This window comes from Cinclus cinclus, chromosome 2 (genome assembly GCF_963662255.1).
Source record: "Cinclus cinclus chromosome 2, bCinCin1.1, whole genome shotgun sequence".
Lineage (NCBI taxonomy): Eukaryota > Metazoa > Chordata > Aves > Passeriformes > Cinclidae > Cinclus > Cinclus cinclus.
The window spans coordinates 117,826,179-117,839,306 of record NC_085047.1 but is presented as its reverse complement, the minus strand read 5'-3'; the positions used below and the strand labels follow the sequence as shown (position 1 = coordinate 117,839,306).

The following is a 13,128-nucleotide window of genomic DNA, read 5'->3' as shown; positions in this document are numbered from 1 at the left end:
GGAATGTACTATTATGCCTGGAATCAGATTGCATCTGTGGCAGTGCTTCTGAACACGTCCATGCAGCCTTCACTGGTGGCCCATGAGCTGCTGGTGCCATGGATCTGCCTGATTCCCTCTCCCAGGGCTCAGGGAGGCCCTGCAGGGCAGCTGAAGCATGTGGCATGGAAGAATAGTGTTGGGCAGGTGGGTGATGGTGTTGCCATTGGGAAGCTGGACCATCACAAACATGGAAAGAGGAGTAATGGTCACTATGACCATCTCTGAATGAATCTGTGACCTGTGGTTTGTGGAGAAGGTAGGAGACTCATCTGGTGGATGGTGCTTCATCATCAGGCTGTTACCATGGTACAGTCAAAAAGCCATTTCCAGTGGTTTTGGGTTTCTGCTCTATCATTGTACTCTGGCAGGAAATTGTCCTTTGTAGACTCCAGTGAGGTTGTCTAGAACATTCTGTCAATAGTTTGTTTCCAAAGTTTAAAGTTCTCTGAAAAGCCATGAGAAAATGTCTCTGTGCATATTCCAGTTCTTCAGTGAATGATCTCGTTACAGGCTTGTAGAAAAGTGGATAAATTAGTCAATTCCATTGTTTGAAATAGAGATATTTGAGTGTCCAGTCTTCTTGATACACCAAAGAGCAGAGAGGAAAGATAAATTAATGTTATTGCTCAAGATGCTGCAATCTGCCTTTAAACAACCTGAGGTTTAAAAATCAGGAGACATTTCATGTGTGTTCATACTGAATATTGATCACTTTGCTTCCTTTGTGCAAGGCATAAAGAAAGAAGTACAAGACATTCTCAGTAGTACTAAGACTTAATTTTCTTTAAGTGGCACTAATGAAAAGAGTGTTTCCTTCACAGAATATAATTATTTTGTTGAATTTTCATTCAGTCTCCTTGTTCCCACAACAGGCCTTTTTGCTTCTTCCTATTTTTCTCTGTGTTACTGCTAGGAAACCACTCATCCACATCTGAGGAGCACAATTAAGTGTCCCTGATACAGTATAGCTTCCATTATGTGCCAACAGAAAGAAGATATCAAAAGGATTCTGAAAATGAGGTCCAGGCTGGCAGAGATATTCAGGATGGGGACTTCATGTCTAAGAATCTGCTGGTGCATTGATTGGCATGGCTGCTTAGTGAGGAGGAATATGCCTTTTTAACAAGGAAGCTCCAGCCTTTAAAGCATCTTGTTCCCAGCAGGCTCAGATCATAAACAAGGGATCTTTGCTTTGTGTAGTTTTTTTCATTATATTGTATACTTTGCTATGCTCAACTCCAGATGGATGCACCTGCATTGGCAGAATGACTCCTGAAAGGCACCTAGATGCCAGGAGAAGTTGTTAAATCTGTTTTTCCAGTGACAGTGAAAAAGATATCAGAGTCAACTGGCTGTGTAGGCTTTGTTCTTACTTGTTGGTTTGTTTTTGGGGTTATTGTGAATGTTTCTCTTCTATATCTTTATAAATAAAAGTCTCAAAGTGTGTCAATATGAGCATTTAGCTTAAATAAGGAGCATTCTTGTGAAGAAAAATCTCCTGTGTGTCCCTACCATGTTACCCTGGGTTGCATCTTGAGCAAACTGAGGTGTATGAGGAGGTCTGTTTTGGGCATGCCCCAAATCTGAAGTAGCTTAGGGCTGTACAGGTTTCCTTCAACCACAATTTGATATTTGGCACAAAGCTATCCTAAAGTATATTGGGGAATGCACTCCATCTATTCCCAGCATGGATGACATCATCTTAGCATCAGATGTTTTCTGCTGATGCTGTTGATAATGACATTATTTCCTCAATAGAACTGATGAAAGATTATTTTTCCCTAGGCCTATTTATTAGTTTCTGTGAAAAGCCCTTGAAGTCCCACAGGCTTTGTTTTATTTTCCAGACTCTTCTCTCAAGAGTTTTGAGTTGGGCTGAAATGTGTTAGCAAGCCCAAAATGATTCCAAATATTGTCTTTTCCTTCCTAGTTATAATATCACCCCTGCTGTCTAACAATAGGAGAGGAAGCTAAATGAATTTCAGAGGCTAAAAAGCAGAGTCTGATGATGATTTCATACAAAACACCAGTCCTGTGCTTGCTCTGTTTTGACACACGGTTCTATTTTAATCTGCCTTCTGTAGCACAAAAAAAGCAAAGAGCACCAAATGGCTTTTCATCTGCACGTTAATTGTTGATGTGTCTCAGACCACTAAAGGACTTAATTGCTATCAAATCTGTTTCCTTTCTTCCTTCAATGTTACATCTTCTCCCCCTCTGCTCAACAGCTTGCAAGTGCAATGGCCACGCGTCCGTCTGCAACACAAACACAGGGAAATGTTTCTGCACAACCAAGGGAATCAAAGGAGATGAGTGTCAGCTGTGAGTTCATTTCCCTTTCTTATTTGAAAATAAAAAATTATGCACGTACCTCCTTTCACCCCCCCACCCCCCCCCAACCCCCGTTTTTTTAATGGTTTGTTTATGATGTCTCTGCTGATTTCTTCCTCCTGACAGTTGACTGACTTCACTGAGGGTGAAACCAGCCGTGCTTCCCCTGGGGAATATCATGAACAGGGTGATTTCCTGAAGAATTCCAATTTTAAAAACATTTCAAAAATGAATGTCATGCAGAAGGGATGGGTGAAAAAATCCTCACCCCCCAAACTATGCACAGAATAACAGAATAGTTTATATGGGAAGGAACCTCAGGGCTCCTCCTGTTCCACCCCTGCCATGGCAGGGACACCTCCCACTGTCCCAGGCTGCTCCAGTGTCCAACCTGGCCTTGGACACTGCCAGGGATCCAGGGGCAGCCACAGCTGCTCTGGCCACCCTGTGCCAGGGCCTGCCCACCCTGCCAGGGAATAATTCCTATTTTCCACTATCCCACCCAGCCCTGCCCTCTGGCAGTAGGAAGCCATTCCCTGTGTCCTGTCCCTCCATCCCTTGTCCCCAGTCCCTCTCCAGCTCTCCTGGAGCCCCTTCAGGCCCTGCAAGGGGCTCTGAGCTCTCTCTGGAGCCTTCCCTTCTCCAGGGGAACATTCCCAGCTCTCCCAGAGCAGAGGGGCTCCAAAGCAGAGGGGCTCCAGCCCTGGAGCATCTCTGTGGCCTCCTCTGGACTTGCTCTGCTTTGCTTTATCCCTCAGTGGTTTCTTTTTAATTGGTAGATTTCAGTGCCCGTGCTCTCTGATGATGTTCAGTGGGAGTGTAAATATATCCGAAATGAGCCTTTGACATTCAAGCAGTTTAATGGAGCAGTTTTAGAGCAACAAAATTGCTGGAGGGTTTTCTGTAACATAACAGAAACACTTTTAGTGTAATGTTAGTGGAAATAATTTAATTCCAAATAATTTAATTGCCAGGTTTATTTTTAAAGCACTGCTCACATGAGCAAACATTTATAGGATAGAACCTGGAATAGCTATAAATGACTAAGCTAATCCAGTTCCATGCATTGTGAACAGCTAATAAATACCTTCCAAGTAGATGCAAGTGTTATATCCTGAATTTTATATTGCATTTTTACTGCATATGAGTTGAACTTGCAGGGAATATGGAATTTCTTCATCAGCCCAATCTAGCTCATACATTAATCTTTAATTGTGTACTGTTATAAGCACAGGTTGTGTTTTCTGGTATTTAGTGGCTGGGAATAAATAGAACTGAAAAAAAATTCATTTATTAAAAGATGTATATTCTTTTCAGGTGTGAAGTTGAAAACAGATATCAGGGAAATCCACTTAAAGGAACGTGTTACTGTGAGTACCCTTGGGTTTGTTTTGTTTTTTTTGGAGATAAAAAATGTGATTGAAGTTTAAAATACCTTATTTAAAACTTGTTTAGTTGCCTCAGCATGTGTTTAAAATATGGGGGATTAGGGAAAGGACTAAAAAATAGCTCTAAAAACCTTTACTTTTCTCAAATACATTGTTTAAAGAGAATGAAAATACTTTACTTGATAAGGTCCGTGTGATGATTGGATCTTTTGAACAATGTTTTAAATGTTTTTCATGTGACTGAGATTGTCTGGTCTTTTGGAGAGCACTTTAAACTATATTCCTAACAGGTAAAAAGCAAAGAATGTCCTTAGATTTTTTATAAATGCAAAATACTGTTTATTTTAAATTCTGGTCCATGTTAGAATGGATTTCAAAATTGCCATGCTTCCTCTGAAATGAGCTTTTGGATTCCCATGCAGTTCCAGAAGATCCTTTGCCAAGATTCAGATTATCTAATGTAAACTTTCCCACTTCTATTTGCAAATACTAGCAATCAGCAGCCTGGCAGGCGTGGAGAGATGGAATCTTAAACTACATGAAGTCTCCAGTAGTGGTTTTGTCCAGCTCAGAAATGATCAACTGGCTGGTTTTGGCTTATTTGAATTCTGCCTGTGGGGCCAAACAGAGCACTGCTTGCTTCTCATGGCATCTCTGTATAAGAATGACCAAATTCCTTGCTGACATGGCAGGGATAGTTAAATGGGCAAAAAGTGGGGGAAGTCAAAACTTTCCAGCTCTTAGAGGAAGAACCTTATGCTGTCCAGATCCAGTCTTGCCTGGTTTCATTTTCTGTTCCTTCGTGCTGTGTTGTGGATTGACACCTGCAGCTTGTGTGACTTGTGTCCGTCCAATGAGGGGTCACCAGGAGGCAGTAGAACAGCACCTGGTGTATCAACTCCTGCTCATTACTGCTTGGAATATCTCTGCATGACTTCAGGAATAATAGTGTACTTTAATGGAAGGGTACTGAGGTGGGTGAGTGCATCCCCACCAGCCTGGGCACACGGGAGCAGGGAAGGACAGACAGACCAAAGGCTGCTCCTGGCATGCCTGGCTGGGATGTGTCCTGAAGCAGGATGGCAGCTGGTTCTTCACCAACCAGCTGCTCTGTAGAACCTCTCCCAGGAAAATATGCTGGTGTACAGAAACCTGGAATGAGGGGAACCATTGTCCCCTTCCAAGTGGGAATTACACAGCTGCTGAATTTTTCTGCTATTCCCTTAGATCACAGAGATATTGCAGGCTGGAAAAGTAAATCTTTTGGCATGTTTCTTACAGTGTATAGGTAGGAATATTGATTTAGATCAAGGCTGGAGGCTGTTGCCTGGCAAGTATAAGTCACTCTCTTCCTCCTCTAGGCTCAGCTCCCAGAGTTTTTTGTTCCTTATGTGGGATCATATGTAGGTTGGAGTAATTTGTAGCAGTGTCATGGCAGTGTCATGTCCTAGCTGTCCAAGAAACCCTTCAGTGACATCATGCCTTCCTTTACAGAAGTTATTTTATTCCAGGTGATAGGATAACTGTCTCCCTGCATTCCTTACAGATACCCTTCTCATTGACTATCAGTTTACCTTCAGCCTTTCCCAGGAGGACGATCGTTATTACACTGCAATCAACTTTGTAGCAACACCTGAAGAGGTACATTTTCTATTTCCCCTTTTAACTTTGTCCTTTGTCTCTCTTGGCTCTGGAGGCAATGAATTTTTACAGTTCTGCCGGTCTTTAGGTGTAGTCTTGTGATAAGGAAGGTGTGTCCTGCTCCATTGAGCAATCAAAGATTTTCACCTTTGCTTTGCTGTGCAGTCCCAAATCATCACAGGAAAATTTCATAAAGAATCACATTTGATTCTTTCCAGTTGTTGGACCAACCTCTGGGCAGTTCTAGTTTTTTTTTAAGTCACAGAACAGTTTGGGTTGGGAGGGACTTTAAAGCTCATCCTGCTCCAAACCCCTGCCATGGCAGGGACACCTCCCACTGTCCCAGGTGCTCCAGCCCCAGTGTCCAACCTGGCCTTGGGCACTGCCAGGGATCCAGGGGCAGGGATCCTTCTGGGCACCCTGTGCCAGGGCCTGCCCACCCTGCCAGGGAACAATTCCTAATTCCCAATATCCCCTCCATCCCTGTCCCCTGGCAATAGAAGCCATTCCCTCTGTCCTGTCCCTCCATGTCTTGTCCCCAGTCCCTCTCCAGCTCTCCTGGAGCCCCTTCAGGTACTTCTCCTCCTCAGGCTAAACAATCCCAGCTCTCTCAGCCTGTCTCCAGAGCAGTGATGTTATGCTGGTTTTCATCCATCTCTTCTGTCTCAGTTCTTCCTGTGATATTCCATACACATAACTTCTTTATCCTTTGATATATATTCCTTGGGAAGAATATTTCGTTCAGAAAATATAGTATATCATTTTAGCTTGATGTATTTTCTTTATATAAGTGACAAATTTCAAGATAATTTTTTTGTAGCAACAATTTCATAGGAAACAGTACAGTAAAATTGCTTATCCTAAAAATGGGGTTTCTTTTCTATTTCTTCATTTAGCAAAACAGAGACCTGGACATGTTTATCAATGCATCTAAAAACTTCAACCTCAACATTACTTGGTCCACAAGTTTTGCAGGTAAATTGAGGATGATCTAAGCAACTCAGGAGCTTCTTTCATTTATCAGTTTCTGAAAAAGGCAAATTTAATTGGGAAAACTTGGGGAGTTTTTAACCTATGTACTTTTTGCATACTGTTCGTAAATTGTCAGCCTGAGAGGTGAAGTAAAATATTTAAAAACCTTATGTTTTCAACTTTATTAGTGTTTTCTGTAAACACTAAAAGTGCAAATTTGGTTTTTAACAATGCAACATGTTGGCATACAGTGATTTTGATAGTGCAGTGCAGCTTAACATAGTTTTGAATGAGTAGTTAATTTTTAAAAAGTTCTATCTAGGATGTTTTGTCCTTTTGTTTGTTTTCTTAAATAGACTTCTTGCTATTCCTTACAACAGCTGGTACTCAGGCTGGGGAGGAAATTCCAGTTGTTTCCAGAACCAATGTAAAAGAGTACAAGGACAGTTTCTCCAATGAGAAATTTGATTTCCGCAACAACCCGAACATCACGTTCTTTGTTTACGTCAGCAATTTCACCTGGCCCATAAAAATACAGGTAAGAGCTGCTAATAGATGTCAGATTTTTTTAAGGGTGCTTTTTTTTATTTCTCTTAAGAGCTGTGGTAGTTTGCTGTGCCTGCAGTTGTCCAAGCTGAACCAACCTGGTGTAATCCCAGAGTAGACAGAGTTTGGTGTTCCTGGGTAAGAGGAAGAAGGTGTGAGACATCTGGTGTTGTCTCAGGCCAGTGGATCTGAAGATGTGCTGTGAAATAAAGAGAGGCACTCATTTATTAACAGGGCTGTGTTTGATGAGATGTCTGACTTCAAATGTGCAGATATTGATGGTGCAGAAAAAGACTGATAAAGCTGAAAATAAAGCCTGGAAAGAGCAGACAGAGGAAATGCTTTAGTAGCTCTTTAGTGCCTGGTACTCCAAAGGCACAGCTCAAGGCCCCCCCTGCCCCTTCCTCCTGCTGCTGCCTCAGGCTGGTGGCAGGTGCAGGACAAGAAGCTCATCCTTTCCCTTTATTTAGGGTAGTTGGTTGGCAGGCAGTGGTGATGGAGCTGGTGCGGGAGAAGCAGTGGATGAAGCTTGGTGGTCATAAAATCAGACAGAATCACTCTGTGATTGAAAAACAGATTCAGCAGCTGCTGAGGCAGCTCACAATTCGGAGCAGCCTCGGCCACCTTCTTGCAGTGGGCTGGGCAAGTATCAGCTCACTGTGTGCTCAGAATGATGTGGGTGTTTGAAAGACAAAATGCTTCGAGGTCTAGAACAGAGATCATGGAATGGTTTAGGTTGGAAGGGACTTTAAACATCTCATTCCACCTGCTGCCATGGGTAGGGGCAGCTTTCACCAGCCCAGCTTGCCCCAAGCCCTGTCCAGCCTTGAGCAGTTACAGGGATGGCATAGTCACAGATCTCAGATAAAGCTTGGCATATTTGAATTCTGCCTTATTTAAGAAACTTGGTCAAATATGGGAACCCAAATTCTTCCATCTTCACCCTGGTTCATGCAATTGTTTTGTGAAAGCTGACACTTCACATTAATGTACTTGGTATTTCAAATATATTGGTCAGGCAAACTCACTCTTTCAAAAAAATAATGCACAGGATAATAGTGAGCAAGAAAATGAGATCCACCTGGAAAAGAGGTCCTTAAGATATAGTGATATTTTTCCCGAATTTTTAAAAAAGTATTAGGAATGCTTGTGAAATTTGGGTTCTCCTAAAGACAGTGGGTTTTAATTACTTGGGAAACTTTCTCTTGTTGATTGCAAACTGAAGATTTGGCAGGTTGGCTTTGGGCTGTTTTTAATATCACAGTTTTGGTAATCAGTTTGCAGCTGGAGAGTTTTTACTTTATAAATTTGTAAAGTCTTAGTTTATTTTGAAGTCCTGATTTTTAAATATGGAGGAGTTGATGAGCTGCAATGTAAAATCATAATGTTATTGGATACTCAAGTAGCAGGTCCTAAACCTCCTAGTTTTCATGTAAGTGCTACTTGCAGTGGTAGTAGCATCTGTGTACAAAGGTGAGCACTTGTGCAACTATTTATTTAAATATCTGAGCTTCTCTTTCATCAAATTCATAATTGCAGGAGTTAGGAAAAGAATTATTTTTTTTAACCTTAGGGGTTATTTTGATTGATACTTGATTTTCCATGATCAGTGCTGGACTGCACCTTACCCTGATTTGTTTCTTTGTTATTTATTGCTGCGGAACTGAGTGTTAAGGATACAGCTGATTGGTTTTTCTCTTACCTCTCCTTAAAGCATCCTCTCTTCCCTTCCCTTCCTGGTTTCCTTTGCTTGTATGGTTGAAACATCTCGTGCTGCTTTGTTTTCATTTGCTGAGCAGTGGCACAGCTTGACTTCTGGCAGTTCTTATTTTCTCTCTCTACTTCTTGCTGGCTTTAAAGACATTGCTAATGAATCCTTTCCTCTCCTTAATACAAAGTCTCTTTAATTCATCCTCATATCCCTTTTGAGGTTAGCTATGAGGATGCAGCTTTCAAATAGTTTTGCATCTTTGACCTGAGAGAAATAGTTACATGGCAGCTTTCCCATCCTGATCTCCTTAGTCCACTTTTTTTTCTGTTTTATTTCATTTCTCACAGTTAAAGAGTGAAGTTGGATTCTCTTAGAGCACTTAACCTCTCTTTATCCTTAATTTAATGTGAATGTGCTTGTATGCACTCAATCCAAGTTAATGTTTTATCACCACCTCTTCTTAATGTCTTTATTACTTGCCAAAACAAAGTGTAAAATAGCATCAGCTCTTATTCATTGAGACACAGTTTTTGTAAAGAAGTCTGGCAGTGACCAGCAATCAGTGGTCCATAGAATTTCTCTTAGTTTCCTCTTCAGTGCATGGCTAAAAACCAGGACTCACTGTGTCCTTTCAGGTCTTGTGCAGTCTGTTGTGATGGATTGAGTTTCCCTCAGTTGCAGTCTATGTTCCTACCTGTCCTTTCCATGCCCCAATTTCTTTTCATTTTTGTGAAGTAGTAGCTGTCTGTAATCTGTGTTCAATGTGATAAAATAGAAGCTAAATCATAGTACAGGTATTTGGGCAAAGATTTATTTAACAAATGCCCAGAGAAGCTGTGGCTGCTGCACCCCTGGAAGTGTTTGAGGCCAGGTTGGATGGGGCTTGGAGCACCCTGGGATAGTGGAGGTGTCCTTGCCCATGTCAGGGGGGTGGATTGAGACGAGCTTTAAGATCCCTTCCAACCCACCTCATTCTCTGATTCTGTGGTTTTAGGACTTCCTGCCCATCAGTCCTTGACTCATCCCATGCTGCATTCTTCTCAGGAATAGTTTTTATTCAGAGCTTTCCTTATCTCATTTGTTTTTCCAAGGGGTTCATCCCTGATTTCACTGCAGAAAAGTTCCTGTGCTGTTGGGATCAGTCCTTCAGGGCAAACTGGCTTGTTAATTAAAACTCCATGTTTTATGGGTAGAATGCAAACTGATCTCTTATCTCCTAGCTTGTCTCCTACAGTATTCCTCATTGCACTTCCACTATTAAACTGTTATGCAGCTACAGAACATGTTTCAATTTCCCTTTGGAAATTACACTGATTTTAATAGAGTATGTCAAAGTCAGGAAAAATGTGTTCCTGCCAAGCTGCTGGAAATTATTCTGTCCTCATGTGTGTGCATCACCTGGCAGCTCATGTATGTGTTTGGGCTGCTCCTGGGCAGTGCAGCATGCCCAACTCATATTTTTAGGGGTTTATTCTTTCTTTGACTATCTTAGTAAACTGTCATTGTGCATACACTCACTTGTCCTGGCTTATTTTCAATTTCAATACAATACATGTATTTAAACAGGAGTATTTATGTCTGTACAAAATCTTGTTACAGAAAACTTTATAAATCTAATTTTTATTCTACAATCCACCTTTTTTTTTGCCTGAAATATTACGAACTTTATCTTGAAGTCCTTGATATCTGTCTCCTATTCATTCTCTCTCCTTGCCTATTAAAGTCTGCATTTGGAAAGTAGAAATGCTTCTTTGTGTAAGAGATGGCTGTGTCCCTGCTAATGCTCAGTTCTGGCTCTTCTTTCCCCATCTTGCTCCACCTCTTTTTCATACCATTTCAGTTCATTTCTTTTTCAGATATATTGGTTTAGGATGTCTTTCCCTGCCTGGTTAATAACTTAAAATGATTATTCAGTAAAAGAACTAAAGCAGCAAAATGCAGAAAGCTTTCTAAGTACAGCAGTCCTCTTCCTAATTCCTCCTTTCTGAGCAGTTGCATGAAGGAGACCTTCCTTAAAGCCTTACCTTGCTAAGCTTTCCTGAAAAACCAGGGTAAGGTCTTGTGAACAGAGTCTGGATATTTCCATTCTCTCTGCTTTGGGAGCTCACTGTTGCTGCAAACACTGGACACATGGAATTTTGAAGCATTTAGCGAACCCTAACTGTTCACCTTCCTCTCTTCAGCTTTCCTCTAAATATTCCCTGTCTTTCCCCAAACTGGGAGTGCACCCTTTAGGAAAGGACGCTAGTGGGCATTGGAAGGTTGAGGGTTTTTATCACTTATATAAATGTTATTGTAATATCTTCCTCTTTGCATAATCTTCATTGTGAGTTTGCTTTGTTGTTCTTTTCAAATTAAGCTCAGAGTAGAAGAGAGGCATTGGCTATAAGTAATCAGCAATTAGCACATTAACAGTAACAAAACAATAGCACAGTAAGAAGTGAAGGAATTCAATGCAGAAACTTTCTCTTCATGGGTTTCCGTCCATGCAAAGTCAGCTGACTCTGAGGTGAAACTGCAGTTCTGGAGCTGACAAGCAGCTCATGGGGAGAATTTGAAACTCTCTTCGATACCTGTGTAAAATGTCAACAGGTTTTAACACTGTTTGAACTTGTATGTATTTACCTGGGGCTGAGTCCACTGAGTGTACCCCCTCCAGAGTGTACAGGGGGATGAAAATTTGATCTACTAATACAAGAAACTCTTCCCTGCCAGTGAGCTTTATGTTTTGTCACAATTTACTGCTCATGGTGTTTGCTACCACTCACTAAATAGAAATCAGTGCTTTAGTCTTGTTTCATACCCAAACTGTTGTTTATATTCACTGACATTCTGTCCCATTTGATATTTGATTTTTTTCCTCTCAGGTTTCAAGCATCTTGCATTGATCTCTGCGTTCTGAGAATGTGTAAGACTTTTAGGAGCTGATTAAGGCAAAACCAATTTGTAATTGTATCATTAACTGGCAATTACCTCCCTTCTTTCCTTTGTGTTGGTTGAAGGATTTTGATTTGAACACACTTAAATATTAATTATGAACCAAATGCTTCAAGAAACGAAAAGAGAAGAAGGAATTTTGCAGCCTTTGCATACAAAATGTACCATTTGCAAAATCTCATTAGGTATTCACTATATATAATTTTCTTGTCAAATTGTTGTTGTGTTGGGCTTCAAAAAGTGCCACTGTGACTGCACAGCATCACTGCACGTGCAGCGTGGTGGAGGCTGCAGCAGCATTGTATAGCTCCCACTGTTTGAAGAGCATTTGAGAACCAGGGGAAATGTTCAACTCACTGAAATTGTTGCTTTCCACTCAGATTTTATAAGGGCTGTAATGGAAAAATAGCTAAAATTGCCTCTGCGGCCTTCAGTTCTAGTTTCTCAAACATTATTCTGGTTTCCTCTACTTGACTTATTTCAGGATGGTCTATCTATATAGTCTCCTTTCTATCTTTATCACTTTATACACAGATAGCTCATGGAACAAACAGGATTGGAGGGACCTTAAAGACAATCTGTGGATTGCTTAACTCAGTCACATCATGTGTTGTCATAATGATTCTATCTCCAAACATGCTGTTTACCCTGATAGGAAGGCACTGGTGAACACACTCAAAATGCTGCATTGCTTTGTGGTTCCTCTGTTGAAAGGGTGAGTGGTGAGCTGAAAGGTGGAAACAATTCATGGCCCTTCAGTGGATTGCAGCTGGCACAGGAGGTGTCAGGTGGTCACGTGCAGACACTGTCCCTATTGGGAGGCCTGGAAATTGAGGACAGGCTCAAATGTGCTGTGATTAAAGTAGAATTTGGTCTGTGGTGCTTTCTTTTGGTAATGATCCAAGTGGCTGTCACAGGTGACTGTGTCTGGAGTGGCACGCAGAATCCTGGAACCACAGATGGGTTTGGATTGGAAGGGACCTTAAAGACCCTCTCATTCAAATCCCCGTCATGGGCAGGGATACCTTCCGCGACCCCAGGGTGCTCCAAGCCCCATCCAGCCTGGCCTGGTACAATTCCAGGGATGGGGCAATCACAGCTTCTCAGGGCTACTTGTGCCATGGCCTCACAGGGAGGAATTTCAAATCTCGTCTAACCCTTCCTTCTGGCACTCGGAAACCATTCCCCCCAGTCCTGAAACTCTATGCTTTGTCCCAGGTCCCTTTCCAGCTCTCCTGGAGCCCCTTTAGGCCCTGGGAGGGGCTATAAGGTCATCCCAGAGCCTTCTCTTTCCAGGCTGACCTCCCCCAGCTCTCCCAGTCTGGCTCCACTGGAGAAATCCAGGTGTCACAGCCCCAGCTGCTCTGTACAGATCCATTGCAGGTACCATCCCCAGGAATGAGATGTCAGCCATTAGCTCAGGTGCTCTTTAATGAACCCCTTCCTTTGGGGCCTCCCCTCTCTGCCTTCTGTTGCTTTTCTTAAATTCGCATTGCCAGGATGACTGCATCCAACTTCGGAAGGAAAATGCTCATTTTAGTGCTCCAGTGAAGAGCTGCA

At 41.9% G+C, this 13,128-nt stretch overlaps 1 protein-coding gene across 6 annotated transcripts in view; it reads left to right on the top strand.

The window, feature by feature from the left end:
• Positions 1-13,128, top strand: part of LOC134041457 (attractin-like) — a 125,014-nt gene that overhangs the window by 76,123 nt on the left and 35,763 nt on the right. For all 6 annotated transcript variants that reach the window (XM_062488289.1, XM_062488287.1, XM_062488288.1 and 3 more), the window contains exons 20-24: positions 2,271-2,364; positions 3,691-3,743; positions 5,308-5,402; positions 6,299-6,377; positions 6,755-6,912. In XM_062488289.1, the coding sequence (XP_062344273.1) occupies positions 2,271-2,364; positions 3,691-3,743; positions 5,308-5,402; positions 6,299-6,377; positions 6,755-6,912 (479 nt within the window). The remainder of the gene's footprint in view (positions 1-2,270; positions 2,365-3,690; positions 3,744-5,307; positions 5,403-6,298; positions 6,378-6,754; positions 6,913-13,128) is intronic.